The sequence below is a fragment of the Choloepus didactylus genome, chromosome 27, assembly GCF_015220235.1.
Source record: "Choloepus didactylus isolate mChoDid1 chromosome 27, mChoDid1.pri, whole genome shotgun sequence".
NCBI lineage: Eukaryota > Metazoa > Chordata > Mammalia > Pilosa > Megalonychidae > Choloepus > Choloepus didactylus.
The window spans coordinates 8598575-8619585 of NC_051333.1; the positions used below are offsets into that span (position 1 = coordinate 8598575).

Consider the following 21011-nt stretch of genomic DNA (forward strand, 5'->3'; position numbering starts at 1 on the left):
TTAAATCTTGCTTTCAAAGTGAAGAGCTCCTTTTCTAGCTCTCCTCTCTCTTCTTATTCCTTTTCCTACACAGCTAGGACCACTCAGATGACATGCTCAGTCTCCTGTCTGGAGATATCCTTAGCAAAATCCAAAAATTCATTAGGTGTATTTCCTATCTTCTAAGTTACTGCCAATGGCAATTTGGGAAATTGTCAGAGCATTACATGGGTCACCATTTTTCCAGACTCCAAAACAATTTATAACTATTTTTCAGCTTGCATGACCATTTTCTTCCAGCCTTCCCTAACAGTTTCCTTACCAGGCTCTGCTTTTATCAATGAGAAGAACATTCTAGAACAAGAATTCCAAGACTCAAAGATGCAAATAATATGCTGTGTTTAGGTGATTTTAAGTTCATTAAGAAAGAAGATTGTAGCTTTAGACAGATTCATGTCATGAAGTTTTATGTAGATGGATAAATAGTCTAGACTTTAATATTTGGCCAAATAGAATCTGTGCTGGTTTGGAACCATTATGTGCCCCAGAAAACGTCATGTTCTTTTAATCCAATCTTGTGGGGGCAGACCTATTGTGGGTGGGATATTTGGATTAGGTTGTTTCCATGGAGATGTGATCCACCCATTCAAGTTGGGTCTTAAACCCCTTGCTGAAGCCCTCTATGAAAGGATAAAAGGCAGAGACATTTTGAAGAGAACAGAAAAGCTAAGACAGAAGCCCAGAGGTATTTTGGAGAAAGCCACTGAAACCAGAAGCTAAACCCAGGACAGAAGGATCAGTACAGCCGGCCATGTGATTTCCCTGTGACAGAGGAACCCCGGATGCAATTGGCATTTCCTCAGACAGGGTATCATCCTGTTGATGCCGTAACTGGGACATTTTCATGGCCTTAGAACTATAAATTTGTGAACTAATAAACCCCTATTTAAAAATCAACCAACCCATTTCTGTATATTGCATTCTGGCAGCTTTAGCAAACAGAAACAGAATTAAAAAATGTTTCTTTTTATGAGGGTCACTTGAATAGGTGTGAGTTTTAGAAAGATTATCCTGCATAAGGATGGAGGAGGGTTTGGAGAAATCATAACCAGGATAGAGGATTTTGTGACAGTTCATGGTGGAGAGGACCAGAGTCCAAGTGATTCAGTGGGAACTGATTTGGAGAAGATAAGACATGTTAAAATGATGTTTAAGATCTAAGATGGCAGCATAGAGAAGAGTAGAAGCTAGTTAGTCCCCCTGGAACAACTAATAAATAATCCAGAATAACTGTGAGGGGACAAAAGTGACTGTCCACTCCTCACACACCAACCTGAATTGGGAGGAATGCCCAAGATAGCAGCATAAAATCTGTAAGTAAAAACTGTGGCTCTAAGCCAGGACCCCCTTCCCCCCACAGCCCGAGCTGCAAAGCCTTGTGGTGTTAGAGAGAAGCTTTCTCCCAGCAAGTGAATATAGCTCAGCTGAGCTCCAACTGGGGTTTTAATTAACAAGTGTGGACTGCTCACTACAAGCTATGAATCCCCAACAAGCAGACACAGGCTTTGGGTGACAACTGACCTTGGAGAGCAGGAAGGTGGCTGTGGACTGGCTCTGAAAGGGGCTTTCTGTCCCCTTTTTGGCTCAGTGGAAAAAGCCTCAGCCATTTTCAGTTGCCAGCACTCTGGCCCAGACAAGGGTGGAGATAGCACAGGCAGAGATACTATTCGAATGCTAATGACCTCTCCCTAGGGAGGTTATCTTCCCTAAGAGGAAAGGGGTGGGGCCCAGCTCTACTACCTGCCCTCCATTCAGAACCAGACCCCAGAGCCTCCTTATGCCAGGCTGACAGGCACCACCCACTGGGCAGAAAAGCACAGTGACCTGAAGCATTACAGGGTGTACCAATTTTCTAAGACACACCCTCAGGGAAACTGGATACTGAATATTTCTTCCTTCTGGGACCTGAGCCTGTTCTAGTCTGGGAAAACCTGATTGAGGTAACCAAGGAAAGCATGCTAAGCAACAGAAAACTACAACCTACACTAAGAAAAGCAAAGTTATGACCCAGTCAAAGGAACAAACATACACTTCAACTGAGATACAGGAAATGAAACAACTAATAATAAGTCAATTTAAAAAGTTTAGGGAAGATATGGCAAAAGAGATAACTGTATAATGAAAACACTGGGCATACATAAGGTGGAAATTGAAAGTTCAAAAAACCAGTTGGCAGAATCTATGGATGTGAAAGGCACAACACAAGAGATGAAAGATGCAATGGAAACATACAACAGCAGATCTCAAGAGGCAGAAGAACACTCAGGAACTGGAGAACAAGGCACCCGAAAGCCTACACACAAAAGAACAGATAGAGAAAAGAATGGAAAAATATGAGCAACATCTCTGGGAACTTAAGGACAAAATGAAAAGCAAGAATGTACATGTCATTGGTGTCCCAGAAGGAGAAGAGAAGGGAAAAGGGGCAGAAGCAATAATGGAGGAAATAATCAATGAAAATTTCCCTTCTCTTATGAAAGACATAAAATTATGGATCTAAGAAGTGCAGCATACCCCAAACAGAATAGATCTGAATAGGCCTATGCCAAGACACTTAATAACCAGATTATCAAACATCAAAGACAAAGAGAGAACCCTGAAAGCAGCAAGAGAAAAGCGATCCATCACATACAAAGGAAGCTTGATAAGACTATGTGTGGATTTCTCAATAGAAACCATGGGGCAAGAAGGAAGTGGTGTGATATATTTAAGACACTGAAAGAGAAAAACCACCAACCCAGAATCCTATATCTGGCAAAACTTTCTTTCAAATATGAGGGAGAGCTTAAAATATTCTCTGACAAACAGACAATGACAGAGTTTGTGAATAAGATACCTGCTCTACAGGAAACACTAAAGGAAGCACCACAGACAGAAAGGAAAAGACAGGAGTGAGAGGTTTGGAAAACAATTTTGGGAGATAGTAACACAACAATGTAAGTACACTGAACACAGATGACTGTGAGTATGGTTGAAAGAGGAAGGTCAGGACCATGTGGGACATCAGAACAAAAGACGAAGGATAAAGACAGGAACTGTGTAACTCAGGGAAACCTAGGGTGCTCAACGATTGTGATAAAAGGTACAAATATGTTTTTACATGAGGTAGAACAAATGAATGTCAACATTGCAAGGTGTTAAAAATAGGGTGGTATTGGGGGGAAATGATCAATGCAAACTAGAGACTAGAATTTATAGAAACATTGTAGTATGCTTCCTTTAATATAACAAAGGCAATATACCAAAGCTAAATGCATACTGGGGGGAGGGGAATAGGGGAAGGGTATGGAACTCCTGGCATTGGTGATGTCGATTGACTCTTTATTCTACTTTAGGTTAATGCTATCTTTTCTTATGTTGCTTTCTAGCTGTCAAGTTTTGTTTTGTTTTGTTTGCTTTTTCTCTCTCTCTTTCTTTTCTTTTTCTTTTGTCTCTGCCTTCCTTGACTCTTCCTCCTTCTTTGTGGAAGAAATGGAGATGTCCTTATATAGATAGTGGTGATGGTGGTGAATGCATAAATACATGACTATACAGGGAACCAACGACTGTTTACTTAGGACAGAATGTATGGTGTGTGAACAAAACCATCTTAAAAGAAATGGGCTGATGAAGAAACCTTGAGAGCACTATATTCAATGAAATAGGACAGACACACAAAGGCTAATATTGCAGGGTCTCACTAATATGAACTAATTATAATAAGTAAACTCATAGACATGAAATATAAGTTGCCAGGATATAGAATGTGGCTAAAGAATGGGGAGTGGTTGCTTATTATGAGCAGAATGTTCAACTAGAGTGAACTTAAACATTTGGAACTGGACAGGGGTGATGGTAGCATGTTGTGAGAATAACTAACAGTGCTGAAAGTTGTGTGAAGGTGGTGGAAAGGGGAAGCTTAGAGTCACGTATGTCACCAGAAGGAAAGTTGGAGGTTAAAAGATGGGAATGTATAAAACAGTGAATCTTGTGGTGGACAATGTCCGTGATTAACTATACAAATATTAGAAATCTCTCTCATGAACTAGAACAAATGTATGTCACTATAACTAGAGGTTAATAATAGAGAGGCATATAGGAAAAAAATATATAACTATAGTTAGTGCCACATACACCAGGAGGGGAGAACAGAAACAGAGCCATTAACCCCCCAGGTCAGTTTCTTTCGTTTTATCTCTCCTTCCCCCAACCGGAAAGTGTTTCCCGCAGTATAAATCTTAACTCTTTGCCCTTACCAAGGAAGTCAAAATGAGCCCCCAAATCTCTTCGTTTCCCCCCATTCCTTTGCCACTGGAGAACTTAAGTTATACACACACACACACACACACAGGCACACACGCACACACACATATACACACATATATATGTATACACATGTTTCAGATCTATAAATCTTAGGGGTGTACATATATTCACTCATAATCAGCCAACAATAAACATTCATGGACTGATGAGTGTGAATCTCTGTGTACTTGGTCATTTAAAATATCAAACATACATATATTTTGCTTATTATAAAGCAGAAACTGCTACATGTCAATGATATTGATGTTCTACAGAAGTAGATATAATTGTATTTCTAACCATAATTAATAGACTCCCAAAGAATGAATTCCTTGTTAGGTGATTGAACATAAGGGTCATTAATACCCTAAGTCTTATAAAAATAAGATATTTAAACTTTTCCCCACCCTCTTCCTCCACCTTTCAATTGATGAGCACAAGAAACTTCTGTTTTGGTCTAGCAAACTATGGTTTATTGCTGCTGGTTGATTTTTAACTGACAGAAGAAGGCTTTTTTTCTGAAAAATTCACTTTCTGCTTACTTAAAAGACATGATGATATGAACAAGTTAGTCCTGAGAGTAAAAAGTAAACTGTAAAGGGACCAACTCATTCTTTTATGTAACCTTAAGTTTCAAAAAGCAATATGGTGGCACCGTACTTGACTATATTTCTTCCCCAAGATTGGGATTATGGAATACCTTTATGGAAATGAGTGCAAACAGAGTCCAAATAGATGAGTACTTACATTCCTTAACTTGACCAAGTTAAGGTTTTCAAAAAGACGCTCTATCTAAAAGGCTTTGCCATGCATATACAATCCATGGTGTCAGGAAATGGAGATTGAGAATTTTTAACATGAGTCAGAGGTATGTTTGGTTAGAGCTCTGAAAGAAGTAACCCCTGATTTAATCTATGGTGGAGTTAAAAAGCCAGGCTCAGAGCTGGGATGTTTTGCCTGCAAATGGGGTCCGCACAGTTGGGAAGCCTGCTTTGTTCTCCTAGAAACTGTCAACCTGCCTACAAGTCTTTACCACAGAGTGATCTTTGGTAAATTCCTACTCAGCAAGGGGTTAGGATAGAGACTGGAAAAGAAGGAATATGAGTCTCAAAATAAAATGGAAGGAGGCGGAGGCAGCGCCGCGGCCGATCAGAGTAACTTTTATTTTCTAGGATTGGACTTTGAGCCATTAGAAGGTGAGCACCTACAGAGTGTCCTTGGTTGGTCCCTGTTCTAGTTTGCTAATGCTGCCAGAATGCAAAACACCAGAGATGCATTGGCTTTTATAAAAGGGGGTTTACTTGGTTACACATTTACAGTCTTAAGGCCATAAAGTATCCAAAGTAACACATCAGCAATCAGTTACCTTCACTGGAGGATGGCCAATGGTGTCTGGAAAACCTCTGTTAGCTGGGAAGGCACGTGGCTGGTGTCTGCTCCAAAGTTCTGGTTTCAAAATGGCTTTCTCCCAGGACGTTTCTCTCTAGGCTGCAGTTCCTGAAAAATGTCACTCTTAGTTGCTCTTGGGGCCTTTTCCTCTCTTAGCTTCTCCAGAGCAAGAGTCTGCTTTCAATGGCCATCTTCAAAATCTCTCTCATCTGCAGCTCCTGTGCGTTCTTCAGAGTGTCCCTCTTGGCTGTAGCTCCTCTTCAAAACATCACTCACAGCTGCACTGAGTTCATTCCGTTATGTCAGCTCATTTATATGGCTCCACTGATCAACTTAGACCCACCCCAAAAGGGCGGAGCAACACCTCCATGGAAACTATCCAATCAGAATCATCACTCACAGCTGGGTGGGGCACATTCCAAAGAAATATTCAAAGAATTACAATCTAATCAACACTGATAACATCTGCCCACACAAGATTACATCAAAGATAATGGCATTTGGGGGAAACAATATATTCAAACTGGCACAGTCCCTCTCCTTGGGGTTTCTGGCTGCAAGGTGACAAGGATTTCAACATGCCCCTGACTATTTCTAGTCTGAAAGATGGAGGCAAGTCATCCCAGGCAAATGTAAGAATAGGTGATGTGGCTGTCAGCATTGATGGAATAAGGGCACACAGAGTGACTCATCTTGAAGCCCAGAACAAGACTAAGGGTGGTACTGGCTCTTTGAATATGACTCTGCGAAGAGAATCTGCTTCCCCCAAGCCTGAGCTGGGTCCAATTCAAAAAGGAGACCCTAAAGAAGTAGTTAAACCTGTTCTTCTCCTGCTGTGTCCAAAGTCATTCCACAACCAACGCGATCTACAATAAGGCACCACAGCTCTTTGGTTCTGTGTCTTCTCCAAAAGTCACGACCATCCCATCACCATCATCCGCCTTCACCCCAGCCCATGTGACCACCTCATCGTGTGCTTCCCATCCACCTGTGATGCTGTCACCCCTCCCTCACTGGCCACATCTGGGCTGATGCTGATGTCAGCCTCAGTGCTGCCAGTGTTTACCTGCACTCAGCGCTGCTACAACTCCAGTGACTGTCCCACCGCAGCCCACAGTCACCAACGTGTGTTCTGAGGCTGCTCAGGAGCTAGCAGAGAAACAGAGAAGAGGACCCCAGGGTGACAGTAAGCAGCAAAATGGCCCGTCAAGAAAACACACTGTGGAGCGCAATACACAGTTTTATCACATGCCTACTCATAGTGATGCCAGCAGGAAGAGACTGATTGAAGATACTGAAGACTGGCACCCAAGGACTGAGACTATTCATTCTCGCTCTTTCCGAGTCCGTGCCCAGATCTCCGGGACTGAACATTCGAAAGAATCTGAAACTGATAATGCCAAGAAGGCAAAGGAAAAGATACCCCATTCACGTCTTTAGTCCCCAAAACACAGAGTTACGAGACTGGCACCATGAAGTTTCAGCACGTGCTCTTACCGTGCAGTGATTTATAAGCCTTGCCCACCAAGCAGCCAGCATGTATCTTTTCATTTACCTTTTCTTTTCTTCAAAACTTCTTAGCAAAATCTCTGTTAACTTTTGCCTTATGAAAAAAAATTCATAATTATTTTTCTTACAATTTCTTACAATTTCCTACTGTTGTAAAAGCGAGGAAGATGAACGTGTTGTGTTAGTCAGTAGCTCACAAATGTAAAATCGAAGAAAGCAAGTTGAGGGAGACTACATCTATTCAGTGAATTTACATCATTATTAAATAAGTGTAGTAACCTTGGAATAGGAATTCTTTTCATAAGTTGAATTTATTTGCAGATTGTTTTGAAGCAGAGGTGGATGAACAAATAACTTCCTCCTCTAATATGAAAATTACTTCTGTTATGTTATCATATTTCTCAAAATTCTTTTAAGTTCATTATTATGTAATGTTCCCAATGGGTTGTAAATTATTTTAAATAAGCAAACATGAGGAGGCAAGAGTAGATGGAAAACTTTATTAGAGGAGAGTTTATTGTAAATTTGGTATCTTTTAAAGTTGATAGTGTTCAGGATGGCTGTACAAAGAGGAAGAGGCCTTGATATGGTCCAGAAAGAAGCAAAGAAGAGAATTCTGCCCCTCTTTGTAAAGGGAGATACAGAGTTCTGTTGGTTTCTTTAGGTTCAAAATCCTATTTTCTACCCCAGGAAATGTTTCTAAGGTGGTGAATGTTTCTGTAGTAAAGAAAATTTCTAGACATTAACTGCTAAGATTTAGAAAAGATAGCTTTGCCTTATTTTTAAATCAGAGAAAATGAACATAAAATAAGTTGCAAAATAAACGACCCTTCATGAGATACCAGAGAAATCATTTACTTGGTGATATAAACTGCTTGTGTGTTGCTGCTCTTCTAGGAGGCTGTGTTTTGGGTAATATATAAAAGCTAAGTAGCTGACTAGAAATGCTTTCTTTCTTGTAATATAATGTATTATATATTAGAGGTAAATTCATATAAAATGCATTTTGAAGTTTGGGAAAGTGTTGTAATAACGTTGCCTTTAACTTAAAAAAATTAAAAATTAAAAAAAAAATAAAATGGAATGGTTCCTTAGGCCACTCTGTCAGGTTGTGTATTATCACTTATTTATTCTTTCTTTCTTTATTTTTTTTCAAAATCAGTGAGCTAATTCCAAGAACCTAAAATAACCATGCCATTCTTTAAAGAGAAAGAAGTTGAGAAGGAACACTACCAGATATCAACGCTCATCATAAAGATACAGGAACCAAGGCACTGTGGCATTGGGGCAAGGACAGACAAACAGATCCATGTCACAGAACAGAAAGTGGAAAAGACTCGTACCTCAGGGTCTTCTGATTTAAGACGTAATTTCTCCCACAGTTCAGTGGAAAAGGAGTTTTTTTCAATAAATGATGCTAGGTCAATGAGATATCTGTATGAAAAAAATGATCCTTACCCCCAAAATGATATTCAAAAATTAATTTAAAAGAGATCCAAGATCTAAATGTGAAAGCTAGATCACACTTCAAGTGGAAGATGTAGAACAGATTCATGACCTTGGGATAAGCAAAAGTGAATTAAACAAGACATGAAAGCCCTAACCATCGAATAAAATATTAATCAAAAGACACCATTAAGAGAGTGAAAAAGCAAGACAATACATCCCTAAAAAAAATCAGCATGTAAGCCTACTTATAACTTTGCCTAAGAGTCTCCCCCAGAGAATCTCTTTTGTTGCTCAGATGTGGCCCTCTCTCTATCTCTAAGCCCATGCAGCAGGTGAACTCAGTGCCCTCCCCCTTATGTGGGACATGACTCCATAAAGATAGATACCTTGACCAATGGAATTGAATTGAGAGTTCAGAAATAGACCCTCATATCTATGGTCAATTGATATTTGACAAGGCTGCTAAGTTCATTCAACTGGGAAAGAATAGTCTTTTCAACAAATGGTGCTGGGAGAACTGGATATCCATATGCAAAAGAATGAAAGAGGCCCACAAATCTATATGTATCACACTGATTTCCCAGTCACATGTTTCTCCCTCTCATAGCTGAAATAATCTTAGAGGAATCCAGCTACTTTATGAGTTCTCTACTGGCTAGATTATGAAAGCATGCCACTCAGAATATCTGAAAAATGCATGGGACATCAGGGAGACTCTGGTGAGTCCAGTATGTAAAAGTGTGGATGCAAAAGAATAGCTAAGGGAGAGATGAGACACGCAGCGTGTGAAGAGAGTCAAAGCAAGTCCTGGGAAGGTCTGTGGCAGCACCACCCCAAAGGAATCAGCTGTAGTTTGTGGTCAAGAGAATTGCAACAAAGTGGTAGAGAAGTTTCCTCTGTCCAGATTGAAATGGGGAAGTATTGTTAGTTCAGGGTGAAAGATTCTGAGAATAGAAACTACACAGGAGTCAAAGGACAGGGCTTACACAATATCACTGCTGGCAACGACCTTCAAGAATATATAGCTCCATGTTCTGCTCCTCTAGAACAATGATTCTTGAAGCCTTGAGATTGGCATACCAATTAGAGAATATGAAGAGGGTAATGGTCCTTCCCGTAATGAGTGGTCCTACATATACTACAAATTTTAAAGACAGCTTTGGGGAACTACAGATCCTTGTTCTACAACTTCTCTGGTTATGTGAACTCTGCCTGAATATGTCTGCTGATGGAAATCTCATTTCCTCTGGGCATAGCAGTTTGCGTCTCTGGACTGGATTCTGTCAGGCTTTACTGGTGGAAATGGATGGATTAAACCATATTAGCACATTTGACAGCCACACCAAACCAGTGATTTATGTTGACTAAATCCCCCCTTTCAGTGGCCACAGAGTAACTCTCGGACTGTTTTGGTGAACACACAAATCTAGACTTATCCCCAGGATATTTCTTCAGAAATTTGGAGGCAAGAGTCATGACCATGTCTCCTTCTTTTCCAGAGATTGAGGAGTCCAGCCTGGCTCATTTATGTCCTCCTCTTGTGCGGTGAATGGATATTGAAACTACAGTCAGATTAAAATCTGGTTAGTACCAGTGCTGTTGTTGCTTGATTAACCTTAACCGAGTACTTCAATCATAACAGCTACCTTTTATCGTTGATTCAGCAAACATTTACAGAGTATCTGCTCTTTTCCATCACAGAAGTTGTATGTACACGATTCTAATTATACTGGAAATAGACAAAACAATGAGAAATGCAAGAAAATACATAGAGATAAGAGAGGAAGAGAGATGGAAATACAAAGTCAGAGGCAAACACAGATTATATAACTTGGTGGGTGTGTGGATTGATGCCACTTGTTGGGAAAAAAATTCACAAAGTAGAGGAAGGAAGATGTTTCTTCTCCAGAGATAGGAAACATTTTTTTTAAATTGGCAATTAATTCTATCCTTGAATACTGGCATGGCATTAAAATCTAGATAGGTACGTTAAACAACACAATTGAGAAAACTGAAGATTGGAAGATGGATTTAAAGAAATTATCCAGAAGCCAGCCCAGGAAATCAAAGAAAGGTTATGTAAGATCAGGCTGGAACATCGTGTGATGCCAGAAAATAAGGGATTGCTCTAAAAGAGATGGAGAATGACAAATGAACACAGAAGCCAACCTGCAAGTGGTCACAATGGTCACTTCTGGAATGATTTGTCTAAAAAAGTAAATAATGGACCCGGAGAATAACATACAAGTCCATATTATATAAAGAAATAATTCACTGAATAACTAAGGGAGAGGAGACAGCTCTTACAGAATATTCTAATTAATGGAAGTAGAGGGAACGAGTAACATAGAAATCAGTATTAGAATATCATAGTGATAATTGGTGCAAGCAAGATCCACCAATGGCTGCTAAAATCTGCGGGCAAAAATTTGAGGAGAAAAGGATATTAGCATAGTCTCAAATAATCTCCTACAATGTATTTATTAATTTCCAAGGGGCAAAAGTAACTTTCCTTTGGAGAAAACTGGCAGACACCACCTTAACCAAGTGATAAAGATTAACACATTATGTCCCCCTGATATGATGCATCAGTATATACCCAAGAAAAGTGAAAACATGTTCACACTAAAATGTGTACACAAATGTTCATAGCAGTTATTCATAAGAGCCAAAAAGTGGAACCAACCCAAATGTTCAACATCCCAAATGTTACTTATCCTAGTGAATGGATAAGTAACATGTGGGATGTCATTGATCAATATAATAAAAAACAGCTTTTGGTTTTTTTCTGAATTATCACAAAAGTTAAATTCTCTGAAACAGCTTTGAATTATGTGACACCACCTCTTTGGAAAGTTCCCACTGAGATGCTTGGCCCAAAAAGCCAATGGCATCCCCAGTTAAGCACAACTAGCCCGATTAAAAATAAAGCCCTGCTTACACTTAACCCATCTGTGGTAGTTTGAAGTTGTATGTACCCCAGAAAAGGCCATGTTCTTTTAACCCATTCCTGTGGTTGTAGACATATTGTAGATGGGACCTTTTGATTAGGTTATTTCAATTGAGATGTGACCCATCCAATTCAAGATGGGTCTTAATCCTTTTACTGGAGTCCTCTATAAGAGGATGAAGGACACACAGAAAACCCAGAGAAGCTGAGAGACAAGGACACACCCACAGAAGCTGAGAGATGAAATTAAGAGAAGCTCATAGAAAAAGCCCCAGAGAATCTGAGAGGAGGCCACTGAAGCCTGAAGCTTGAAGCCACAAAACCTGGGAGAGAAGGACCAGCAGACATCTCCATGTGCCTTGCTGTTTGACAGAGGAGCCCGTTCTGGTTTGCTAATGCTGCTGTTATGCAAAACAGCAGAAATGGATTGACTTTTTTCAAGGGGGTTTATTTGTTTACAAAGCTACAGTCTGAAGGCCATGAAAATGTCCAAATGAAGGCTAACAACACAAGTATACCTTCACTGAGGGAAGGCCAATGGCATCCAGAAAAACTCTGTTAGCTGGGAAGGCATGTGGCTGGCGTCTGCTGATCACAGGTTATGTTCCAGCTCCACTCTCAGTTCCTGTGTGTTCTTCAAAATGTTGCTCTTGGTGTGCTTTGTCCTCTCTTAGCTTCTCCAGAGCAAACTCTGGGCTAGCATAAGTCTGCTTTTAATGGCCGTCTCCAAAATGTCTCTCTCAGTTGCTCTCAAAATGTCACTCACAGCTGCTCTGAGTTCCTTCTGTTTGTCAGCTCTTTTTATGGCTCCAGTGATTTAATTCAGACCCACCCTGAATGGGTGGGGGGGGTAACATCTCCATGGAAATTATCCAATCAAATTCTTGCCCACTGTTGATTGAGTCACATCTCCATGGAAACACTCAATCAGTGGGTTCCAACCTAATCAACACTAATACATCTGCCCCCATAACACTGCATCAAAGAACATGGCGTTTTGGGGGACATAGTACATCCAAACCAGCTCAGAGCCCAAGTTCACTGCTAGCAGGTCTTTGGAGACAGCATCATCCTGTTGATGCCTCAATTGGGACATTTACAAGGACCTAGAAATGTAGATTTGTAAGCTAATAAATCCCCATTGTTAGAACCAGTCATTTCTGGTGTATTGCATTCTGTCAGCGTTTGCAAACCAAAGCACCTGCTCCAATCAACAAAACTTCACCAACTTCCCTCTTTCTGGTTATAAAACTGCCCACAAACACCCAGGACTTGAAGCTGTTTTTGCTTTTCCCCAGCAAGCAGTTTCCTTGCTGTCACAGCAATCTTGGAGTCCTGAATAAAATCATGTAAACTGCAACTCAACTCCAATTTGTCTTTCATAAATGTGGAGGCTCCAGTGAGGTATAGAAGGCTCTCCCCTGGGGCTGCGGGCTCCAGCAACCCACCAGGTGAGGTGCCCAGGAAAGACCCCTTGTGTCTGGTGCTGGACCACTGTGACCCCACACCCCCCAGGTAAGTTCTTCCCATGGTCAAACGCTGTAGCTTCTGACCAGTTTGCTAACCTTTTTGTTCCGGGCTTTGGTTTAAGTACCTTTGATTTTATTATTATTATAATTATTACTGTGATCCTTTGGTTTCAGCCCTATTCTCAGATCCTCCTTTTGGTTTCATTTCGCTGTCACTTCTGCTGCTCCTCCTTTCTGTTTTCTAATTTTCTTTCTGACTGTTTCTCTCAGAGGCAAAGGGCTTGGAAGTCTGTGAGACCTGATAAGCTGATTCCCAACCGGTGGCACGTAGGGTGGGGTTTGCCAGTCCTCTCGCTCTGAGGTCGACAGGTGAACGTGCCTTAAAACCGGAATGAGCCTCTTTTTCTGTCCATAGAGCAGCTTTTGGTTTGTTCGCTTCAGATGTGTGTCCTGTCCTTCCACTCTCTGGGGACATTGCACTGAGGTCAGAGAAGTTTCCAAGTGGCTAAGATGAAAGGCTCAGGGGCCCCAGACAGGAGGTGCTCAAGCAACAGTTCATCTGACCGAAGCTTAATGGGGTCTGTTTGTTTTGAATCTCCCTCTCCTCTACCTGCTAAGACTCCTGCTGCTTGTAAGTACTTGAATCTGTACCTGCTACTTACGACCTTCTTTGTTTATGGATGGATCTGACAAATAGTCTTCGCAGCAGCTACTCTGGCGAACCTTTGATTTGGACAAAATTGGTCACTTGTGAGGCAACTCATAAAAGAAAGGATCCCAAACCTCCCAGAAACTATTGGGAGTATTCTTTAATGGGTACGTGGAGGCTTCTAAATGATAATCGGCCTCCACAATAACTTCACTTAAAGATCCATTAGAAAATGAAAAAGCCAAAAACAGACTAACAGGAAATGAACCCCATCCTGAGTCTATTGCTCCCCCAACTTCCCTTTACCTTTCTCCACATCCCTCTGAACCTGTTGTTCCTTCTGACCCTTTGTACCCCCTCCCTTTTCCTCTTGGCTCCCCTGAGCTCGCCCAGGCTCCTCTAAAGGTTAAGCCTGGTGGGTCTTCTACTACAGAATTTAAACCTTGGACTCGAGCAGAACTTGGAGCCATCATAAAGAATTTCCCTAAGCTTAAAGAAAGCCAAAGTCATTTCATAAATAAATTCAGAATTTTCCTGGGAACTTATGATCCCTACTTGCCTTATTTATACGAGTTGATCGATATGCTAACAGAACCCAGAGATGCTAAGCTTTGGATGGGAAAACTTGGTTAGGATGATCCTGAGTGTGATTTTTAAGACCTGACTAATCACACTACACCAGATAGTATAAAAGAGGCTAGAAAAATACGCCAATCTCTATTGCAAGCTATCCCTGAGACATTTCCTATTAAAATTGTTTGGGCAGTTACCCAGGCCTCTAAACAAAAAAAAGGATGAGACCATCTTGTATTACCAAGACAGATTAGAAAATATCTTCTGGTAACACTCCGGAAATAAGGAAGGCACAGATATAACTCATCCTTTCTTCTCACTTTATTAAATCTGTCAGGTTGGATCCTTAATACTAGAAATTATTACTTCTATATCTTATTAATTTACCTCCTTAAAAAAACACAACTTCTCCCCTAGTGCCTACCACTACTGGAAACGATTCAACTGAAGCATCTATTTTGAATGGACAATAAGTAATTTTGGCTTTCCTGTAGAGCTAAAAAAGCTAACACTTATCTGAAAGTTCTTTTGATTATTCAAATACAATCTTCTTTTGTTTTCTCAGGGGAGAGATATAGACAACGATTGATACATGGAAAAGGATAAACGTTTGAAAAGGAGGACTTCCATATCCCAAAGATGTCCGCTGAGCTGGTGAGACAGCAGGTGTCCTCTGAGGACTCCTTTTTTTTTTTTTTTTAAGTAAAATGACTTTATTACAGCAAATTTGGAGAAGTTAGGTATAACAATCATCCCTGCACTTACTACACTAAAGCACTTACTCTTACCCTTTTTTTAAAATATTTACTTAGTTGGTTTATTTATTTTTTTGAAGGTTTTTTTTTTAAATTAAATTCAGTTTTATTGAAATACATTCACATACCATACAGTCATCCGTGGTGTATAATCAACTGTTCACAGTACCATCATATAGTTATGCATTCATCACCACAATCTATTTCTGAACATTTGCCTTACATCAGAAAGAATCAGAATGAGATTAAAAAATAAAAGTAAAAAATAACACCCAAATCATCACCCCCATCCCACCCTATTTTTCATTTATTTTTTGTCCCTATTTTTCTATTCATCCATCCATACACTGGATAAAGGGGTGTGATCCACAAGGTCTTCACAATCACACTGTCACCCCTTGTAATCTACATTATTATATAATTGTCTTCAGGAGTCCAGACTGCTGGGTTGGAGTTTAGTAGTTTCAGGTATTTACTTCTAGCTATTCCAATACATTAAAGCCTAAGAGGTGTTATCTATATAGTGCATAAGAATGTCCACCAGAGTGACCTCTTGACTCCATTTGAAATCTCTCAGCCAGTGAAACTTTATTTTGTTTCATTTCGCATCCCCCTTTTGGTCAAGAAGATATTCTCAATCCCACGATGCCAGGTCCAGATTAATCCCTGGGAGTCATATCCTGTGTCACCAGGGAGATTTACACCCATGGGAGTCGGGTCCCACGTAGGGGGGAAGGGCAGTGAGTCCACCTGCCGAGGTGGCTCAGTAAGACAGAGAGAGAGGGAGGGCCACATCTGAGCAACAAAGAGGTGCTGCTTCTGAGGACTCTGGATAGCTTAATTCCTGGGCATCTCGTTAGTGAACACTCAGATACAGAATAAAAAGCTCTGCTTACACTTTTGTTCATTTAACTGCAGGGGTACCAGTGCATGTCTTAGATCTGCTCTCTCCATCACTGGGTAACATAACTTTGACTGACCATGATAACGTCATACAGGAGCAGAAGTGAGCCTGTGGCTACGCCTCTGACTCGTTCCTCAAGCATGATTGATCGCTTTGGCCATGCTCTTGTCAATCCCATAGCTTGTGTCCCATCTCCCTGCAGAACCATGCAGCCTGACTCACTATGTGTCTCCACGTGGGCTTTATTTTTATTTATTTATTTATTTATTTATTTAATATGCATGTAATGTTCTATTTGCTGACCTCTTTGAAACATTCCAGAATTCATAATGGCCAATGGAACTGTCCATGCTAAAATGTTGCTCAGCATGACACATTTCTAACAAAAAGTATTTTAATGTATAGTGTCTTCATTTTACTCTTGGGGACTAAACATGTGAAACTTACATTTAGGTGGTAAAACTCAGGTTACAAACACAAGATAAGTATCAACTATTATCATACTTTCTGTTTTACTGGAAAACATAACAGTTTTGAGTCACGCTTAACACCTTGGTTAAATTAACAGAAAATGGGCAGGGGTGTCACAGAGATATGCAAAGAATTAAGAGTTCAAATAATCCTTGCCGTTTTGAGAAATTATAGGTAGGATACATGTAGTAAATATTTCTGTAATATGGTGATTTCAGTCATTAGTGACCATTGTTTAGTTCATGCGTTCAAAGTAATAGCAGTTGTTTTTGATCACTGAAAACTGGTTTCAAATAAATTACAGCTCAGTGAGCTAAGGATACTACAAATACCATACATTCAAAAATATATTTTAAATCTGGAATTTAAGGTAAAGGAATACTTGTAATTCATAATTCCTTTAGATATAATTGAGACTACATACTTAACTAGGTGTATTACAATGCATAGTTAATCCCAGTTACCATATTATATATTTACTGGTCATCAACAGCACAAATTTTTATGCTCCAAAAGAATTACTGATCCAGTAAAATGGCTACATTTAATTTTCTTTTAAAGACAGATAAACTAAATTGAAGGAAGCCAATATATTAATATCTTTTACAAATTACTGATACAAATTTACCAAAGAAACAATTATATATTTTGCCTAACATCAAATTATCTGCACAAAGTTTCTAAGACAGGTATATTTCATGTTCAATTTCCAGAAGTAAATAGAGGCTTTCCAACTGAAAGCATTTACATTCCTAGCTCTCTAAAGTAAACATTAAAAAACAAAGTACAAAAAATGATCTCTCAGCTTTTGAATATCCCACTTAGTTACATAAAGTATTTTCTGTCCCAACTCTTCCTCGAATTCAAAAGATATTTATTTACTCCCTAAGAACATGACAGTCTTCATTTCAAACCAGTCAGTTTCCATGGCAACACTGGGATTCCTTGGCTACCATAAGTCCCATTAGTTGACTGTGGAATTTCTCCATCTTCTTTACATCTTGAGCTTGGTCTGTTCTATATACCAAACGAGCTAAATCATCTGTTACTTTAATACACAGACTCCCATCAGAATGCCTATATTTGAGAACCACACGTGCCTTCATAGGGTCTGCGAGGGAGAGCTGCTCCATGGGGGGTCTGAGCTCCCCCGGGGTTTGGTACTGCTCTGCAGCATCGTGGGCTCGGGGTGGAAAGGGAGTGAGGAGGAGAGGCAGGTTGCGGGACCCCCAGGCGCGATCCCACCCGCCTAGCCACCTGCCTCCCCCCGGGCACCCATCCTTGGTCCCCCACGCGGGCTTTAGCTTCCCCACAGCATGCTTCCCAGCAGCTCCCCTCTCATTCTCACCAATCAACATACAGTTTTGAATGGTCTTGGAATTAAAAATAAATAAGTATGACCAAAGAGTTCTCTGTACCCCATCCAAATACTATGGCATACATAAAAGGCTCGGGAATATCGAGGGTGATTGTGATGAGTATTTTTGATTAATCTTTGGGAATCCTACTATTTCCATACCCTGTACTAAGTCATATTACCTTTCTATCATTAACCATCACAAGAATTTGTGATGATGGTATAATGGTATAATATCCTTATTTTAAAAATTAGAAAGCTGATATTCAGAGTAGTTAAGCAACAATTTAGACATCAATGTCAAAACATGACAGGACACGAATGTAACTGTAACTGAGAGATAGCAAATATAATCATGGTTACTGAATCTTTAGATATATTGTAATGTAGCCAGAAGCAATTATCTATAACTGTTGTAACTCACAGAACTATAACCAAGATGCCTGTTTCTTTGATGCCAATGCTGTTTTCTAACTGCATAATCTTTACCCTGAAACTGGACAGAAATAAGAGAACTTGTAACTGGCCCCACTTGTATCCTCTTATCTTGTTTTGCAACCCTGACATCAGAAGCCCTTGCACAAAGTCCCCTTCTTAATTTACATGAGTCACCCCAGAGCTAACCCCCTAAATCTTAAGACCAGATATTCCCTTAACCCTTCCATAAACCTCCCTGTAACCTGCTGATGTCTGTGCTAATAAAACTCCATCCACTCATCATGCTGAAAATGTCACTTCCTAGTCATGTGGCATATAAGTCAGCATGATGCCCACCTGCAACCTTCCCCACTATCACATTATCTTCCCCTGAGATGATTCATAAACAATTAATCAAAATATGCCAACCCAAACACCGTCACAAGCCTACTTCCCTTTTGTTTAATCCTATAAAAACCCTAAGCACTTTCAACTTGGGGAGACAGATTTGAGGACTGCCCTCCTGTCCCCGTGAGCATGAGCTTTCTCTCTTCTCAAAATCCTGGGGCCGCTTCATTGACTTTAGTGCACATCATGCAAGAACTCACTTTTAAGCTACATCATAACTGCTAAGAAATGGCAGTGCCAGCTTTGAATTCAGGCCTCTTTGGTCTCCATTGTCCATGAGAAACTCAAACTAAATAGATCTTAATTTATAAGCATCATAGTCCAACCTGTGCTCTGCAAGTTGACTTAAGCTGGTTAATATTCCCTCCTCTTTAGAACCAGGGAAGGACAGAGAAAGAGTAACAGCTTGATTAACCTCCTTCAGTTTTAAAGGCCATAGTATTGATCTGCAATCATATAATGAGCCTTACTAAATAATACATATTGTGACACATATTAGGGATTGAGAATTGAATGAGGCATGTCTCCTGAGATAAGATTCTTGTCTGCTGAGTGGAGACACAGGCGCAGTTAATTCAGTGAAGTAAGGGGTGGGGAAGTGGGCATCTAAGAAGTCATCTCTAAAGATGGGACTTCTGAACTGGGTTACATTACAGAGAAGAGACCATGCCGCCATCCAGCTTTTTGCACCTATTCACATTACAATTCCTTTTGTGTTTTTCCAGGCTGTGTGGATGCACATGCAGTACAGACACAGAGCTAGAGCGTATTTCTTTGAAACCATCTGGGACACCAATGCCAACTATGGCTATCCAGGAACCTTTTCTAGAAGAAATGCATGTGTATTCCCCTTATGGGTAAGAGACACTAAATACTATGGGGAAAAGGAATATTTTGAATTCTCTTCCTTTATTTCATAGAGGTTCCTAAGAAGAAAGGAGTTTAGGTTATTTGAATAAAAATCAGCGATTTGTTTTTTTCTTTAAAAAAATTTTATGATGGTAACATATATAAAACACAAATTTTGCCTTTTTTTTAAACCATTTTACATGTAGAATTCACTGGTATTAATTATATTTGCAATGTTTTGCTACCTTCATCACCATCCATTACCTAAATTTATTCATCACTCCAAAGAGATTCTGTATTCATTAAGCAATAACTGTCCATTGCCCCCTCCATCTGACCCCTGGTAATCTCTGATGTACTTTTTGTCTCTATGAGTTTACTTATCCTAGATAGTTCTTATAAGACGGACCATACAATATTTGTCCTTTCGTGCCTGAATTATTTTACTTAGCGTAATATTTTCATGGTGCATTCGTGTTGTAACATGTATCAGAATTTCATTCCTTTTTATAGCTGAATAATATTCCATTGTATGTATTTATCACTTTTTGTTTATCCATTCTTCTGTTGATGGACACTTAGGTTGTTTCTACCTTTTGGCAGTTGTGAATAATGATGCTATGAACATGGGTGTAAAAGTATCTGTTCACGTTCCTGTTTTCAATCCTTTTGGATATGTACCTAGGGGTGGAACTGCCAGGTCATATGGTAATTTTATGTTTAAGTCTTTTGGGAACCACCAAACTACTTTCCATGGCAGCTGCACAATTTTACGTTCCCATCACCAATATATGTGTTCCAATTTCTCCACATCCTTGCCAATACTTGTTATATTTTGTTTTAAAAAATAGCCATAATATTGGGTATGGAGTGGTATTTCCCTAACAACTAAAGATGTAGAGCATCTTTTCATGTGCTTATTGGCCATTTGTATATCTTCTTTAAAGTAATGTCTTTTCAAGTCCTTAACTTACTTGTATACCTCTTTCTCCGCATCTTCTCCAGCACTTGTAGTTTTCTTTTTTTTTTAAATCTTCATTTAATTGAGATATATTCACATACCACGCAGTCATACAAAACAAATCATACATTCAGTTGTTCACAGTACATTACATAGTTGTACATTCATCACCTAAACCAATCCCTGACACCTTCATTAGTATACAATACAAGAAAAATAATTAAAGTGAAAAAGAGCAATTAAAGTAAAAAAGAACACTGGGTGCCTTTGTCTGTTTGTCTGTTTGTTTCCTTCCCCTATTTTTCTACTCATCCATCCATAAACTAGACAAAGGGGAGTGTGGTCCTTATGGCTTTCCCAATCCCATTGTCACCCCTCATAAGCTACATTTTTATACAATTGTCTTTGAGATTCATGGGTTCTGGGTTGTAGTTTGATAGTTTCAGGTATCTACCACCAGCTACCCCAATTCATTAGAACCTAAAAAGGGCTGTCTATATTGTGGGTAAGAGTGCCCACCAGAGTGACCTCTCGGCTCCTTTTGGAATCTCTCTGCCACTGAAGCTTATTTCATTTCC

At 39.8% G+C, this 21011-nt stretch overlaps 2 protein-coding genes across 2 annotated transcripts in view; both read left to right on the forward strand.

The window, feature by feature from the left end:
* The first annotated feature begins 6290 nt into the window (after positions 1-6290).
* LOC119521787 (PDZ and LIM domain protein 5-like) lies at positions 6291-7152 on the forward strand. Its single transcript, XM_037820451.1, has 2 exons — positions 6291-6521; positions 6823-7152. The coding sequence occupies exons 1-2, from the start codon at positions 6291-6293 to the stop codon at positions 7150-7152; spliced, it is 561 nt and encodes a 186-aa protein (XP_037676379.1).
* A 5732-nt stretch (positions 7153-12884) lies between these two features.
* CARD8 (caspase recruitment domain family member 8) overlaps positions 12885-21011 on the forward strand; it is a 28715-nt gene continuing 20588 nt past the window's right edge. Inside the window, 3 exon segments of the mRNA XM_037820420.1 lie at positions 12885-13135; positions 14877-14965; positions 19349-19480. Coding sequence (XP_037676348.1) covers positions 14951-14965; positions 19349-19480 — 147 coding nt within the window. The 5' untranslated portion in view covers positions 12885-13135; positions 14877-14950.